The sequence below is a fragment of the Trichoplax adhaerens genome, genomic scaffold, assembly GCF_000150275.1.
Source record: "Trichoplax adhaerens TRIADscaffold_8 genomic scaffold, whole genome shotgun sequence".
Taxonomy (NCBI): domain Eukaryota; kingdom Metazoa; phylum Placozoa; class Uniplacotomia; order Trichoplacea; family Trichoplacidae; genus Trichoplax; species Trichoplax adhaerens.
This window is the reverse complement of record NW_002060950.1, coordinates 1,136,483-1,153,421: the sequence shown is the minus strand read 5'-3', so window position 1 is coordinate 1,153,421 and position 16,939 is coordinate 1,136,483. Positions and strand designations below refer to the sequence as shown.

Sequence of the window (16,939 nt, the reverse complement as noted above, 5' to 3'; positions counted from 1 at the left end):
ATTACGCCTATCACATAGTATGATCTATTCAACAATGTATTTCTTTATGGAACGCTCATTGAGTGATGATGATATTCTTATTTAATAATAAAGGCGTGACATTATGATTTATGCAGTTCGAGAGAGCTAGGCAGTTGCACGAAGTTATTATCTCTTACAATTGAGTTTATTTTACAACTACAAAATGCTACTTAAAAATAAAAAAATTGTAAGCTGGTACAAGTATCAGTTTCTACTGTAGATCATCAGACTCCATAACTGTCTTAAGAGGGTTGAGAAGAAGCCTAGATTACCATGTATTTGTATCGACCACATTTAGACATCATGAGTTTAACAATACAGCCGCAGTACGATTATGGCGTGTCAATTATAAATTCGTCATATTGTGTATCTGCCTAACGCAACGTAAACAAGCTGACAGTGCACGTACTTATGTAGAATATCTTGAATTGGTCTAATCTTGAGAACAGACAGATTCATTAATAACACGGCATACAATATTATATAGTATACTATACTGTACAGTAGATCATTAATTAATAGAGGGAATTAAAAAAAATGTAATATTTCAAAACTGTACAAGCTTTTTAACAATATTGTCAGCATTAGGTGCAAATGAGAAGGGATCATGGTAAAAGGTTATATAATCAACCTACTTGAACTAAATACGAGGTGAACGTATTATCAGCAGTATATTACAGTCGTTAGCAACATTTTTGGTATCATTAATAACTTAGTCACTTTGATATCATTTGAGGATATGCTAAATATTTCGCGCAATCCCTCCGATGCTCTTCCAAGTTTAAGTCATGAAGCCGTAATAATAAATCTACGCTAACTTGTCCAGGAATTAAAGGGATAAGATCGATCGCCTACAATAACGAAAAGGCACTTTAATACGCCTTTAACATTGCCTTATTGCATTAACAATTCAATCCGTTACATACCAGCTTGCGTAAACCAGGCTTTAAGAACAGATCCATGTTAGTTAAGCAATACCGCTGCAGAAAGTACATAGCAAATGTTACTGACGGTCCAATGTGGTTTTTTTCGAATATTTCTCGAAACTTTAGCAGTAACGTTTCTAATGATACCACAAAAGGAAAAAATAAACATTATAAATACAAATTGAATATATAAACAAGTGCCTTAATCAGAGATTTACCTAGTATTGCAATAAATACTTTCCCAAAGCAGGATTCTGCTCTATTGTCGTCGTAACCATTTTCGACTAACACAGATTCGGTATCCATCGCAGTTTCCATACAGTATATAGCTAAGCTTGCTTCACTACTTGAATCAAACGGTTCATCAACCCGTTGAATTTTCGGTGGCCTAATTTAAAATATATCATACACGACATATTTTAATATTTTTAATAGTACCACTACAGCCAAATTCAAGATAATTCCTAAAATTTTTATATCCTACTTTACCTCTCGCCGTTGGTGGCAGATGAATTCTTTATGATAAGAAATACAGGTAATAACAAGATAATCATAGTGTTATAATTAATCATCCCTCATTGATAAAATAAGACGATAGCTCACTCACAGTTTCCGACAAAGATTCACTTCTTCCTCTTTTATTTATATTGCCAAGCTTGAACATACTGTTAGGGTTGTAATCTAAAAAATAGTAAAATTGCTTGTAACAGCTTCAATGGTAAAATACAACAGTTGCAAAGATAGATGTTAAAAATAGAGTCTACCGTACCCCCGCTATAAGTGAGGCCAAATTGCATACATCTCACCAACACATGAGCCAAAGCTCGCGCCTAGATTGGATGGAAGCATACAATAAAAAGTAAACATTATCGGTAGATCAGAACTTTCTTTTCAGATAAAGAACTGAAACTGAAAGTACCTTCCATTGGTGAATTGTAGGCTTTAAATGATGTTGTATTACTTGTACAAAAACCGTTGGTATTAATTCAGTTGGATGAATCAGAGTTAAACAAGCTATTGCATCAGCTGACAAAAGTCATATAGATAACGTTCAATTAATACTTTTTACGATTATCGATTTAAAAACTTACGAAAATATATCTAAATAGATATTAGTACTAATCTTTTACATTTAAATAAATTGAAACAAATAGTAAGCATATAAGCTATCCAGAGATCTGACATTACCCAAAAACCTCAAATCGGTCACAATGACACTTAGAATTTACAACTCACCTATCATAATACAGTTATCCTTTCCGCGATCTTCATTCAGCATCTACAGTGTGTTAATTTATATAAGTCACGTAATACGATAATAAATGCTCTACAACGTAAAAATAGCCATACCTGAAGTAATGCCTCACAGAACCAATCAGAAGATGTGGCAGACCATAGCTTAAAAATATTACTTATTTGTGCACAGCCTAGCCAACGTTTCGTCATAAACTCCGAAAAAATGTCGGATACAATCTACGGCACATGGTAGAGCAAAGTATCTCAGTCAATTTACCGCAATGTAATTCACATTTTTACACAATTAAAAAAGAGATAATTTCTAACTTCATAAGGGGAATTTTTCGATTGCATAAATACATCAGACCCGCAGCTGTTAACTAACACAATTAAAAATAGAGGAGAGGAGCTAATTATATTAACACCCATAAATAGCAATTTTAAAATGTAAGCGTCGTAAACATAATAAGCTAAAAGTACATAATGTTAAAAGAATATTAAAATTTACCAAGAGTTGAATTGTTTCGCGTTTTCTCTTCAATGAGAGAATTCTCTGGACAAATTCTGGACAAGATTTCTCGTTGAAGTTGCAATCTTTGGCAAAAAAGCATATCTGGTCATTTTTTATGGCAACGATGATTTAAAATTTTACGAGGAATAACAATGATAATTTACTTATTCAATCTGCTTTTATCATTTGCATTTTCCGCTTCCTCCTTTTTCAAATTCTCCATAATATGATTAAGGCAACTATCAAGACAATTTGGAACTTATAAGATGAATTATCTGTAGGGCACTATAACCCATTCGAATGCAATTAATAATACCAATTTATCGGATAAAACGTTTTACCTAAAGCACTTTTTGCGCTCCGATGAAGAACTTCTCAGTGCAATTTTATACCACGCGGCATAAATTGCAATCGATAGACAAGAAGCTTTTCCCTTTAGACGGTCTAAATATTGCTAAATCATATCATGACCAAGTTAATATCAATGGAAACGTATCCATTCCAGCATGACAAGGTAAAAATTAGCAATTAATAGCAAGATTATATAATTTTCGATACCTTGACAGTTGATTCACTAATAAAATTTAAATGCCAAGGTTTAATAATTTCCTTAACAAAACCACTCGCCATCATGCACATTTGGTATAAATTTGAATAGTCAAACTCAGTATCGTATGACTTAGTGAAAACACTTAACATCGAATCTACTGTGTCGGTAGCCATAGTTAAAATTGATTGTGTTGGAGTACAGGGTACTGAAATGCTCGCACTTTTAGGAACTTGTTGAGCTTGAGACTCAAAAGGGTATTCTTCATGTAAGTATTGGTTAGCCCATTGATAAAAGAATGAATTCACCGTCGATTGATTATCATCCGTCAAAATCTAAAAGAAAAATGGACTATGAATTTATGATTTACTTTGTTACAAGAATTCAATATACATATTCTACGGGCTACTAGCCAAACCTGTTTTCCATATCGTTGTATAACAGAACAAAGCAAAATGAAGGTAACATCAAACAATTGCAAATGATCTCCTCTTGATGTTTGCCTTTTAATGGAGTCATTTAACCTGTTAAAAATGGATTAAATCATAATTTTTCAAACGTGACTTTGATGTTAAAATTTACAATTATACATAAATTGGATGGATTAAAATAATTACCTTATTAATGCCAAGGCTAAATTTTTCATACAGCCACTACAAGCGGCAGTAGCAAGCACAACGTCCATATGATCAATAAAGTAGTTTATTTGTGAACGAACTTCGACGATGTCTCCAGCGTTAATTAACTGAATTAAATAATAATATGTATAATCATTATTTACGAAACTTGTGTATGAATACATAAGTAGTGCCTATCTATAAATTACAATGCATATTCACCTGTAGTAACCGATCCAAATAGCTTTCTAATATCCGGTAGAAAGATATTGCAATATTTAATCGTATTAATTAAATGTAAAGCTATTATGAACAAATTATGGGCTCTTACTTGCATCGTCCATTTGTTTATAAAGGTTACATTCATTCATATCGTCACTTTTCTCAGGTCTAATTAAGATTTATTATTAATACAATACAATCATTAATCGGACAACAGAAGGAAGCTTCTAAGAATAGCACGAACAGTAATCTTGAGCATGAAATCAGTACACAAGAGAGGTTAAAATGATACTTTTCCAACCTAGATTTTATAAGCTCCTCAAAACCTTTTGCTGTGATAATATTTTCCAATCGAAGGGAGGTTGCAATAGCACTTACAGTATCGCATCTACAAAATCATAAAAGAATTTTTGGTGGCTAAAGTCAAATTTGGAATAGTTTTAGATCGCCAACTCGATGTCCGATTACGAATTGTACCTTAGTTTTTTATCGATGACGTCAAGAAGATTGGCGAGGCGGGTTAATTTCATAAAGGACAACCCGTGTTGTGATATCAGTTGCTAAAATGTGATTTGGGTAAAGAAAATTTTGTTTACATATCGAGTGAAAAAGATTTCCGTATATATGGATGGACACCGTATTAGCAATTATTCAGAATCGCATCAATAGTACCTGCATAAAGCTACGCCTAAGCAAGGCCTTGATAATCTTAGGAAGCTTCATTACATTGAACATTGGTTAGAAAATGAAATTTGTGAATAAACAACCGTAGTATATAAAAAATTACTATGTAACACAAATATATTTTACACTTCGCTAAGTCCCAACAATTTCTTACCTTAAAATGGGTAAAGCAGACTATTTTAACCTCATCCCATGAGCCACTTGCAGACTCGGATATGGCAGTGAGACAGGCTCGATATAATTCCACAAAGAAATCACATGGGTTAATTCTCTAAAATTTGAACACCAATGTGTTGTGAGGAATATGTCTATTATGTCACTCATCATTTCGGCTTAACAAGACATGATAATTTAGAGGAAGAACCTTAAACGAATCAACCGATTCCAACAAGCACGCAATGGTTTCCTCGGAATTTAATGGTCGTATCAAAGACTGAAGGAGATAAAACGTTTTACATTAACAGGTAGGTATAAACGACCGACCATGTCATCATACAGGAAAGCTGTAAGGGTAATCTGGCATATTTCTTAACAGAAACACATAAACCTTACACTACCTGAATGTAAATGATAAGTTGAATTGACGTCGATGGTCCACCATCCTTACTATTCTGTTGCATTGATGGATTCCCGTCGAATTGATGATTAGTTAGCCTACAGAATCAGATACAAATTTTAGTCAGATATTTATTCGTGCATGAAAACTATGTGAAAAGTAATCAATCAATGTTCCGAAATGCTTGTAATAAATGGAAGAGAGAATTTACTATTTGAAAATTCATATCATAAAATATCGAAAACTGTACAATAGTCCGGCTCACCGCGCAATTTTGCTTGCTATCCTTAATAATTTATTACGAGGTTTTTCCGCAAGCATCGACATATCTACTTCGCATAACTGTTCTCCAAGTTGATTCACGACGTTCCATAATTCTTGGGTCGATAGAAAGTATTGAATAACACCAAGACTTAATAAGTTATACAGCAGCAAAAAAATATTAATCTTGTATACCAAAATGGACCTGAAAATAATTTACCAGTGCTATTAAAGCTGCCAATACGAATAAGTCCGCAGAGATTCTGATTGTCCAAAATCAAGGTAAGTGCAGCATTACATAACTCTGTAACACCAGCCTAAGAAAGCGGCATAAATTGTATATGTAGATAATATTTTTATGATTTATTGTTGTGGGGTCACTTTCATAAGATTGATAATTCCACTACTACAGGATATGTACGTATTTCTATACATTCGATTCTGTTCCTCTTTTTACATTGTGAGTCAATTGCATATACCATACAAACAAAATTAAAAGATATTCATGTACCAGCGCCCAATGCCTCCTACCTGCGAAAATCTTATAGACATTATGCACACGGTTTGAAGCCATGATAACAAACTTAGAAGAGCTTTAGCCAAGTCTAAGCTATCTTCTCTAGTTTTACAACTGCAATAGATTATTGAAGTTCAATGTTAGTGTTTTTACAATCATAAAGGAGGTAGTTTTTATTGGAACAACATGCACAATTCTCAAGAAAGATACGTATGATGAAGGCATCTAGCAAGGTACCTAGTTGATGGCAAGATAAGAATGACCAACTCTAAGATTCGATTCATGCATCTTGGCTTGCTAAAGTCCACAAGCTGCAAGTTTAATATAGCAGACACATATTAGATTTGATTTGCTTGTATCACAACTCCGCGCTTCCAATGCGTATTGTAGACTTTACTGTTAGCATACAATTTCATGTAATACTTACCTGTGCAATTGTAGAGTAAAAGGTGGTGTGGGAGATTAACTAGTAGAAAAAACAAAAGCAATCAGTTTGTCATTTTTCGTCATCAATAAAGTGCTCTAGCCACTACAGCATTATTCAATCCCTGCATTGGGTGTATAAGTTACATTTCAATATACACGACAACTGCCAACATACAGTAGTACTGCATACATGTCACAAAACTCCGCATCAGTAAAGGTTGTCAAGAAGAGTACAGTTCTGAGCGGCAACGTCACGATAAAAGGGGCTTTCATTAAAAAAAGGGTTCAATATTGCTGGATAAATTGATGTATAGGCCTGTAAGTCATTGCCGTCATAAAATATGCGTTCACTGATGCATGAAAACCTTTAGCATAGCCATTCAATATAAAAGTAGGACTTTAAGAATGCAGTATTATTCTTACGTATACTCGCAACTGCCTCAACTAGCTGTTGTAGGCAGATTTTCATTTGGTACGGAACGCTCTACGATAAGCCTGCCTTGGGCATATTACTACATTCATTGATGGCAAAAGGATCACAAGATTACCTGCGTTGTTGTGGCATAATTCATATAGGATAGTAGCAACTCGTTGGGAATAGTCCCAATGAAAATCTGCTTCAGTAGCAATTCTAATAGTTTATCCAGGAAGAAAAAAATAGAAAATTAGAGCATCAATAGCAATGATAGTGATAAATTTCATTCCAATTTTCTTAGCCTTGCTCAATTCAATGGCATGCAAGCAATGATAACCGACTGATCAAGACTACAACATGATCGTATTGAATACTACTTGAACAGTAATTGAGTATATTGAATACGAGGTAAAAGTATTGCAGTGAAAAAGATAGAATACAGGTGACTTGAATGCATAGAAACGTTAATCATTCAAGCTATCCAGTGTGTTGTTATACCAGCAAGCATTTTGGAACTATTTTCTTTTGCAAGTAAGAATTTTCGCACTTTCATTGCCCACCGACTGGGCTTCCATCTTTCTTTCCAACAGCGTATTAAAAATGCTTGAAGTTCTTGCGTTTGCTCATCATTGCCCACCACTGGCATGGCGATTGGCGACACGAAATGAGTTGTAAGCAATGAATAGACGACTCGCTACAGCTGGCAGACAACACGTTTTCCAGCGTGATTGACTCTTGCAGTGACTTAACTCGGTTGACGCTAGAACCGACAACCGCATTCACTTCCAACTGGATTGAACAACAACAACGACAATGCGCTGGCTGATCTGCACTTGTGTTTCCCGTAAGTCGCAAGTCCACGTACAGGCTACAGGGTCCAGTACAGTTCACATCAGTGCCTACAGGTACAGTACCTTAAATTCCGAGTCTCCACGAGAATGAAACAACCACAAACAGTACAGTCCACAGTCTACAGTACGTACAGTCGTACTGTACTGTACTGCACTGTACCAGTAGTCAGAATGGCAGTCAGTCAGGTTGACGCTGAAACCGACAACCGCATTTCAACTGGATTGAACAGCAACAACAACAAAGCGCTGGCTGATCTGCACTTGTGTTTCCCATAACGCGCAAGTCCACGTACAGGCTGTAGGCTCCAGTACTGTTCACATCAGTGCCTACAGGTACAGTATAGTACCTAAAATGCCGAGCCTCCATGAAACTGAAACAACCACAAACAGTACTGTACTGTTCACTGTACAGTCTACAGTCTACAGTACGTACAGTCGTACTGTACTGTACTGCACTGTACCAGTAGTCAGAATGGTAGTCAGTCAGGTTGACGCTGAAACCGACAACCGCCGCCGCATTCAACTGGATTGACCAACAACAACGACAATGCGATGGCCAATCTGGACTTGTATTTCCCACAACGCGCAAGTCCACGTACAGGCTACAGGGTCCAGTACTGTTCATATCAGTGCCTACAGCTACAGTAGCCAAAATTCCGAGTCTCCATGAAAATGAAACAAACCACAGACAGTACAGTATTGTACGTACTGTACATTGTACAGTCTACCGTACGTACAGTCGTACGGTCCGTAACCAGTCATCAGAATGGTAGTCAGTCAGTATCACACTTTACTGTACTGTACCTTTACCGGACCTGTCAGAGGTTCGGTCCGGTTCTGAACCTTCCACTTTTTACTGCGAACCGAAACGGAACCGATTATGTCGACGTCAACCGCGCTTCGTCGGTTCCCTACCATGACTTTACGGTATCGTACCGGACTCGAAAGCGATACCGTCGGCCACGGCAACGCGGCAAGGCGATGGCCGCAGTTGCCAAAATTCAATAATTATATCACCTGCCCCCCCCCCCAAAAAAATACACAGCCTATTTCGTAGAAATTGATCAGTGATAGGATCCATGGGCGTCTTTTCGAAATTTTCTCTAGCCTTTTTTGCATGTACAAGTGCAAGTGCTTGAAAATTGAACTTTTTTTCTATAGTCTATGAATTCTTATGACAAGGAGTTGTATGAAATTTTGTCTTCATCCAATCTGAAATGATGCGTCCAAGTTTACCGTGAACGAGATCCATGATATTCTATGCGTATTGCACCCTAGGCAGTGATAGACTACTCCATTTCGATCATAGTCCATGGTAAAATAGAATGAATTTTAGGATAAGGGATTGTATGAAACTTTGCTTTAAATCTTAAAATGATGCACCACATCCAAGTTTATCGCTAACAGCATCCATTATATTATACTGGATGTGTATTGCATCCTAGGTAGTATTGACTAGTCAATTTCGATCTATCTACTCCGTTTTCATAACAGATAAATTTAACAGAACATCAACATGTCGAAGTTATTACAGCAGTGATTTCGCTCAATTTTCGATTGCTTATGAAATGAATACCACTTTGGCTCTCTCGATGTACTAGAAATGCGCAAGATTTCTTCAAGCAGATAGAAAATCAGAATGCAATAACGTCCAGTACCGTCCCATATAGTTGATCAGTTCTCCCGTATGTTCCTAGGTAACTATTACAATCATATTGATCGCAAAGTGTTTCGAAAACACCAATCTGATAGGAAAGTGAAGTAATTTAGATATTAGAATGAACTACATAAATATAAGAGCAATCTTGATGCTGGAGTTGTGGCAGAATTAAGAAACTTTACTGAATCAAAAATCATTTCGTTGATTTGGATCATTCCCAAAACGTCCACACCTACAGTATAAAGCGCTTGACTTCAATACCATCGGAGAAGTAATTTAAAACGCTAACACTGATAAATAAGTTACGCCATTTCAAATTTGATCGCTTCTCATTTGTCATTACTCATTCAAGGACTCGTATTGAAATAGTGCAGTGTCAACTCGCTCTTGATCCGCAGTACTGAAACAGAATATTCATCAGCATGGATAAAGAAATACTCACTACAATTGATAGAGCCGAAAATTCCATTATAACTATGACTGCATTAGAATATCTACAAAATTAAAAAATGAAATACTCGTGTACCTTTCCTATGAGGGATTGGAGAATTCATGAATTAATGGATCCATTTCCCCAAAAATAAATTTTCAGCCAAAGATATCTGGTAGCGTTAGATATTAGTATTGGATAAAAACAACTTGGCAAACTATCCTTTCTACATTCCATCTAATTCGTACAGCAACTGATTGGTGCACTGCCTTTAATCTAATTTAATTTATTCTTGGGATACCCACTGATCTGCCAAAGTTTATACGACGTAGTAGGTAAACATTGAGGCAAATAACCTTTATCAATTTCACTAATAGCTATTTCTATCAATGCTAAGTTCATACTTTCTATTACTAAGTCCGATGCAACATCGAATACCAGTATACCCTGCGAAAAAATAAATTGAATCAAGATACTAGATAAGTCTATCGCACGGGCATACAAAATAAAACTAATTCTTTCTTTATAAGATGATAATGAATGATCTTGAATTGAATGTGTACAGATTATTAGCACATAGGAAACGAAGGAAATGTCGTCTGTTCATTAAGCATACTCAAACATGGATGGTGCAGTCTCTCTCAACGTATTTTAATTGGCTTCTTTTTGTGGCTCCCATTGAAATATCTAACTAGTGCATAGTAGTTAGCGTTGCTACTGGTATTTTAACTTGATTGCCCTGCTAGTGGATAACTAGTATAGGGTACTGTGTGTAACTTACTTCATATCGTTATTAGCGTAAGCTGAAAACAGAGACGGCGATTAAAACACTATGTATACAATATAAATGAGCTTCCAGTGCGCAAAAAGTTCTTATAAAACTGCGAACAAGCAGCTCTAAGACGTATTCTTCCAACCTTTCGGCAAAGTAGATCTGGTCTTCAAGGCGTATTGTGAATCAGAAAAATGAATAAGCGATTTAATATCGCGGTGGTTATTCTAGCCCTATCTTCCTGCGTGGATATGGAGGTAAATACTGGACAAGAACTGGAAACAACTGAAATTCAATTAAATAGAAGTAAATGGCTTCAGAAGAGCTCCAACTCTATCAAACGACGAACTCGATCGGTCGAAAAAAGTAAACTGGACAATTTGACTAAAATCATTGAAAGTTTTGATATCGATCAATTAGTGACAATCACCAAACTGAATCAATCTGGGCCTTCGATTTCCATCTACTACACGGGAGAAAGGCATAATGTAAGAGAAATTGACAATAATCGACAACTTAAATAACTCATCTCTCCAACTGTAAGCATTATATTTAGCTAGCTGCTGAAAGAAAACGACATATAGTACTGTTATGGTAATAAATTACTAGCATATCGAATTAATTTGCCGTAACAGCCTTATTGCATACTGTTCGATGGATTAAAATTAGAGTTATGATTAGAAGTAATCGTCGATTAAAACGATTGGAAATAAGTCATAAATTATGCATTATCTGTCAAAAATAACCATTATAGCCATTCAAGTTTTCTGTAATAAATGTGTTGATTAAAAATGATATCCTTTGCTTTAATCGTATTTTTGATCACATCTTCAGATTATAGTGATTTTATCCAAGAAATACAACAGCAGATTGAGCCCATTCCGAAACAGAATATTCAGGTTAAGAAAATGTTATTAGCTTGATTAGTTTTAAATCGTATATATTTGCTGAAATGTTGATTCACTGTTTAGCGAATTACTTCAGTATCGATAGAAGAACAACTAATAAAGTAAAGTTTAAAGTTTCCTTCTTGACTACATCTATGATATAAGCTAGATATTTCAATATAATAAATTACCTAGAAATTGAATAAAGAAATGAGTTGCCAATATTTCTTTAAAAAATCAGATCTGAAGATCGGGGCCTCAGCTATGATGTCATAAAGCCACCGGAAAGATGTCGAAAATTACGAAAGTTATATCGAAACCCCCATAACGGTAGTAAGGTAACAATCCAATTTGAATTATATACTGTACGTATTGAGCTGTACTTATATATCAATCTCTATAATGGCAATGTGGTAAGAAACTTGCACTCATCCATTCTAAAGCGTATCTATATCCTAACTTACAATCCACCTACGAAATGATAAAATAAAATGAAATCTTAGTTACGTTCATGATAGATTAAACTTTAAGCAAACTGAATCATATTCATTCTTTTTTCAATCTTAGATTATCATTACTTGTAGCCATTGCAGAATCATTCTTCTTTCGCATAACTCAGCGAAAACGTTTACCGCAGTGATAAAAGTACCATTTAATCCTGTAAAACTCATCTTCCACCCTAGTCCTCAGTATTCAACGTGGCTGCTAGGCTGCGACAGTAGAAGAAAAAAGGTATCGTACATCTTTGAAGATTTTATTATAACATATCTTACTACTAATTAGACGCAATACTCAAACTATGTAATCATCCCAAGATCGAAATGTTCAATCTAAACATCATTTATTATCTTTAGTATGCTAAGCTACTCATTTTTATAGCAATGCAGTTTGGCACCTACGTACTTTAAAATATTGTAGAAGTAATAATTTGCTAAGAAACTACCACTAGTGACAAATTACTACCGAGTGTTTATTATACATATGCAGATGCACTTAATATAGTAAAGTAAATTTCAATATTTAAGTGCAGTATAATAATGTAAAAGTTTTGCAAAAACTCGATATCCTGCAATCATTTTCATTTATTATTGTAATCATAATTATACTGCATAGCTTTACATATCTAAGAACTTTGGTTTTTCATGGAATTTGATCGATACAGGCGTCAATCGATACTTTTGGTGAGAGTTTGTAACATAAATTATTTTTAGTTACCGGTTTGCAGTTTCTGTCGATCAAAGAGTAAAAAAGAAATAATTCAGTTTATAGCATATTTATATTACATTTGATTCTTCTCTTTATGTCCAAAATTTTAGGGGTGTACCCAAAGTAGATATTGACCCGGCAATTATTTATTACGAAAAAGCCAGTTCAAAATTGACATCTAATATCTACAAGTATATTATCCGTACATCGACAAGTATCCTATGGCAGACCAGTTTAACATCTATTTTAGCTGACAGCCTAATAGTAAAAGAGAAATACGTGATCGCCTTAGTAAGTTGAAATATTTAAATTTTTTTCGCAGCAAACGTAAGAATAAGTTAAATGAATGCTTTCAACCACTTGTTTGACAAATAAAACGGACTTTTGCATTTCGATACACTTATAGAAGAAACATGGAAACAATGTTAGACTATATGTTTCTTACGATCGTAAATTATTCAATTTAGCCACATTGCCTAGTGAAATGTTATTACAGGTAATACAGGTCGTCTTACAATTTGGAATTTATTTAGCGATTGCAATAAATTTATTAACTTGCTATTCTTTGGATCAAAATCTAGGGTATCACGGTTTTAGATACAAGTGAAGATGTAATTACATTAGCTGGCCATCATAGTCTATATAAGAGTACCCATCTGTATATATCTAATCGAGAAGGGACGCATTTTCACTTATCGTTATCCAATTTAAATGTTAAAATTAGATCTGTTAATAACCATCGTATCGCCTTCTACAAAGTTCATAGCCAGGGCGGAACCTACTTTGCTAACCAAAATGGAGAGAATGGTATTGTAACCAAAATTACTTTCAATAAAGGAGTAACTTGGCAATTGATTAATCCGCCACAAAATTCTTTTAATGGTCATTGCCAAGATTGCCAATTACCAAACTGTTCCTTACATATCCAACTAAAACGAACATCAAAGCTGTTGATCATTCGAGATATTATTACTAGTGCTACAGTACCAGGTTTAATCTTAGCAGCCGGAAACTGCGGGAAATCACTAAATTCACTCGAGCAAGTTCTAGTCATCTCCCAAGATGGTGGTCATACATGGAAGATTTCATCTGATTATCATTATTCCTACGCACTATTAGATTATGGCTCAGTCATTGCAACAAGCAAGTCATCGTTAGCTTACAATCGAAATGGAATTAGTATCCTCTACAGTTGTAATAATGGAAACCAATGGCATCGTCTAAACATTAAGAATGTTACTAGTGTAGCAACATTTGTAGTAGATAATCCAGACTATCAATCGCTTGTTTTGAACATGTTAAGTTGCAATTTTAGTCAACATTCTATCTGGTCCGCTATAACGTTGGATTTTTCTAAAATTATGCGACGATATTGTAATACCAACGATTATTATACCTGGAAATCGGGAAGTTATACGCGAAGTAATCAGCATCATTGCATCCTTGGTCAAGTAAAAAGCTATCGATTGCGTAAAAATACTTCTTGCTGTATCCATCGTGCAGGATATCAAGGATTATTATCGACAACAGCATGTTCTTGTACACAAGATGATTTCACGTGCAATTTTGGTTTTCGAAGAATAAATAGCAATAACAGTCAAAATAACTATACTTGTAGCGTATATCCGACATCATTCAATAACAATATTAAGTGTAACCAAACTTTGCCATCAATCCAGCTCTATCGAAAATTACCTGCTGATCAATGCAAGAAAGGTATCGAGAAGAAATTACTACAAGTTAAGTACTATCGATGTGAGCAACCTAACGATCAGATTAATATAAGCCATTTAAAAATAGCCACATCATCCGAATCAAGTACATCGACATCAATTAATATTAGCAGTACCTATAGAATAATATCGAATAAAAATCTAGCTTTAATATTGGTAACTATCCTGTTAATCACGTTCGCTATTGCTGTCTTTGTCTTATCTATTTTTTTTTGTAATGTGTCAACTAGACTGTATAATTTAAGATATCATTATTCAAATGGAGATTCTAACGATAATCAAAGATTAGTCAATTGGTAATGGCAGGAGAGCTACTACATCACATAGGCATGCTACGGTATCGTCAGCATCAACTATGACCATAACTCCTATCATATAGCAATTCTATCCTATCAATCTAATATTGTGTTTGCTTTCTATCGCTATTTATAACATCGTTTTGGATATAATCACAACTATATATAGAGAGAATTGGACAATGATAGCATGATATATCATTGTAGTCTACAAAGATTGCTATACGCAAATTACTGAACAGTTAACATTCAACTCTACTGTTTATCTCCAAATTATATTTTAAAAAGTGAAGATTGAACTGCTTTTATATAATATAATACAGTAGTTAAAATTAGTTCTGATATCAGAATGAAATGAATAAGAATAGTTAACTGAATTTAGATTATAAAGCACTATAACCTACTGATAATGTGGATATGGTTAACAAGCAAAGTATAAACGTATCTCCAAGAAATGATTACATAAGATTGAATAATACAGTGGAGATTGGGATATGAATTGAAGCACACTTTCCATCTAACCTAATAAAAATAATTGAACAAATCGTTGTCAGTGTTATACATGGTATTTGTTATTGAGAGATCCTCAACAATCTATTTCTACTTTTAACAGCGCTATACACTAGCTATATTAAGTTTAGATTTCTTGATAATTTATTTCGTTTTTAATGCACAACCAAATTTTTATATCACTACATCAAACCCTAAAAAAGATTGTTTTAATTATCTCGATACTGTAGTCGTTGATTTCGTAGGAAAAGCTCTCGATTCCGTTATTAGTAAGAAGAGCACAGTCTTCCATTATGTAGTATTAAGAATTTCAGTAATTTTCTACTCAATGAATGTTCTTGTACTACAATATCAAGAAAATTTATGCAAGGACTTCATACTTTCTATATTAAATTGAAACCTTTCATTATTTGGCCTGATAAAGACCAACGTACTCGAACTATGCCGATCCGATTTAAGCAATATTTTGGCTCCGATATCGTCGTTATTATCGATTGCTTTGAAATATTTATAGAATGCCCTTCCAATCTATTAGCTAGAGCTAAAAACGTGGCCGCCTTATAAAATGCATAATACTATTAAATATCTAATTGGTGTTACTCCTCAAGGAAATATTTCTTTTATTTCTCAAGGTTGAGGTGGTCGTGTCTGATAAATATATTACTGAAAATTGCGGTATATTAGATCGACTATCGCCTGGCGATATTATCTTAGCTGATAGAGGATTTAATATAGCAGAAAGCATAAGCTCAAAAGGAGCAGTACTAATAACTTCAAACTCAGCGAAAGGTAATAATCAATTACCCGCATTCGATATTGAACGAGCAAGGAAGATAGCCCATATTACAATTCAAGTCGAAAGAATCATTGGTCTCATCCGTAATAAATATAAGATACTGCAAGATGTTTTGCCATTAACTTATTTTCGAGTTCATAATGATATAGCAAGCATCGACAAAATAGTTACAGTATGTTGCGCTCTAGTTAACTTTTGTCCATCGATCATTCCTAGCAGTAGAGTTTAAATTGATTTCTTAACTAACCTATGCGTTGTAACGAGCGGAAATTAGAAAAATTAGAAGATTATTATGATTGATCTTTGTCTATTACCGTCCATTAATCATGGCTTTGTTACCTTACTTACGTATATACTTGTTACTAGTTTATGAAGGAATATGATGACTCTGTTAATTTACCTAGTTAAGATGGGGACATTAGTAAGGTTAGAAGTATTTCTCTAGTTCGTAATCTAGCATCATCAAATGCTAAAGCAACAATTCAATCATGTGTAATCCATCCTTTTTAGGAGTATTTAAAGGATTTATAAATAAATGTGCAATATAAATCTATTAATCTTCCTAAGTAAGATAATAGCAAGTAAAAATTACACAACAGTGTGTAAGCTATTACTCCAATTAGTCTTTTACTATTGCCTATTAAAATGAAAAATTTATTGCTTTATAACTCTGCTATGAATTCTGGTGCTTTCTAAGAATTTATTAAACGCCTACGATGACCCCATAGTAATTATTGATTGCATTTATAAAATAATATTCTACTTTAATCAATAAAAAATATGAAATTAGATGCTAACACTATAAGACAAACACTGTACTTAATAAATTGATATTAAATGACAGATCCATATCCTCGTG

The 16,939-nt window shown here is 34.3% G+C and overlaps 2 protein-coding genes across 2 annotated transcripts; one reads left to right on the top strand and one right to left on the bottom strand.

Annotated features, from left to right (window-relative positions):
• Positions 1–737: 737 nt before the first annotated feature.
• On the bottom strand, positions 738–7,585 carry TRIADDRAFT_58552 (uncharacterized protein; the record flags this gene model as incomplete). Its single annotated transcript, XM_002114540.1, has 30 exons — positions 738–872; positions 948–1,084; positions 1,166–1,335; positions 1,437–1,462; positions 1,712–1,777; positions 1,867–1,973; positions 2,184–2,226; positions 2,298–2,420; positions 2,511–2,653; positions 2,692–2,777; positions 2,859–2,933; positions 3,036–3,148; positions 3,253–3,576; positions 3,660–3,765; positions 3,859–3,986; positions 4,081–4,106; positions 4,190–4,248; positions 4,382–4,468; positions 4,558–4,640; positions 4,753–4,797; positions 4,919–5,035; positions 5,129–5,197; positions 5,322–5,418; positions 5,586–5,697; positions 5,802–5,898; positions 6,113–6,212; positions 6,336–6,409; positions 6,526–6,564; positions 7,073–7,155; positions 7,438–7,585. The coding sequence occupies 30 exons, from the start codon at positions 7,583–7,585 to the stop codon at positions 738–740; spliced, it is 3,018 nt and encodes a 1,005-aa protein (XP_002114576.1).
• Positions 7,586–10,846: 3,261 nt separating this feature from the next.
• On the top strand, positions 10,847–16,488 carry TRIADDRAFT_58551 (uncharacterized protein; the record flags this gene model as incomplete). Its single annotated transcript, XM_002114713.1, has 10 exons — positions 10,847–11,140; positions 11,487–11,551; positions 11,781–11,877; positions 12,107–12,271; positions 12,653–12,720; positions 12,856–13,036; positions 13,152–13,241; positions 13,327–14,634; positions 15,917–16,252; positions 16,447–16,488. The coding sequence occupies 10 exons, from the start codon at positions 10,847–10,849 to the stop codon at positions 16,486–16,488; spliced, it is 2,646 nt and encodes an 881-aa protein (XP_002114749.1).
• Positions 16,489–16,939: the final 451 nt, after the last annotated feature.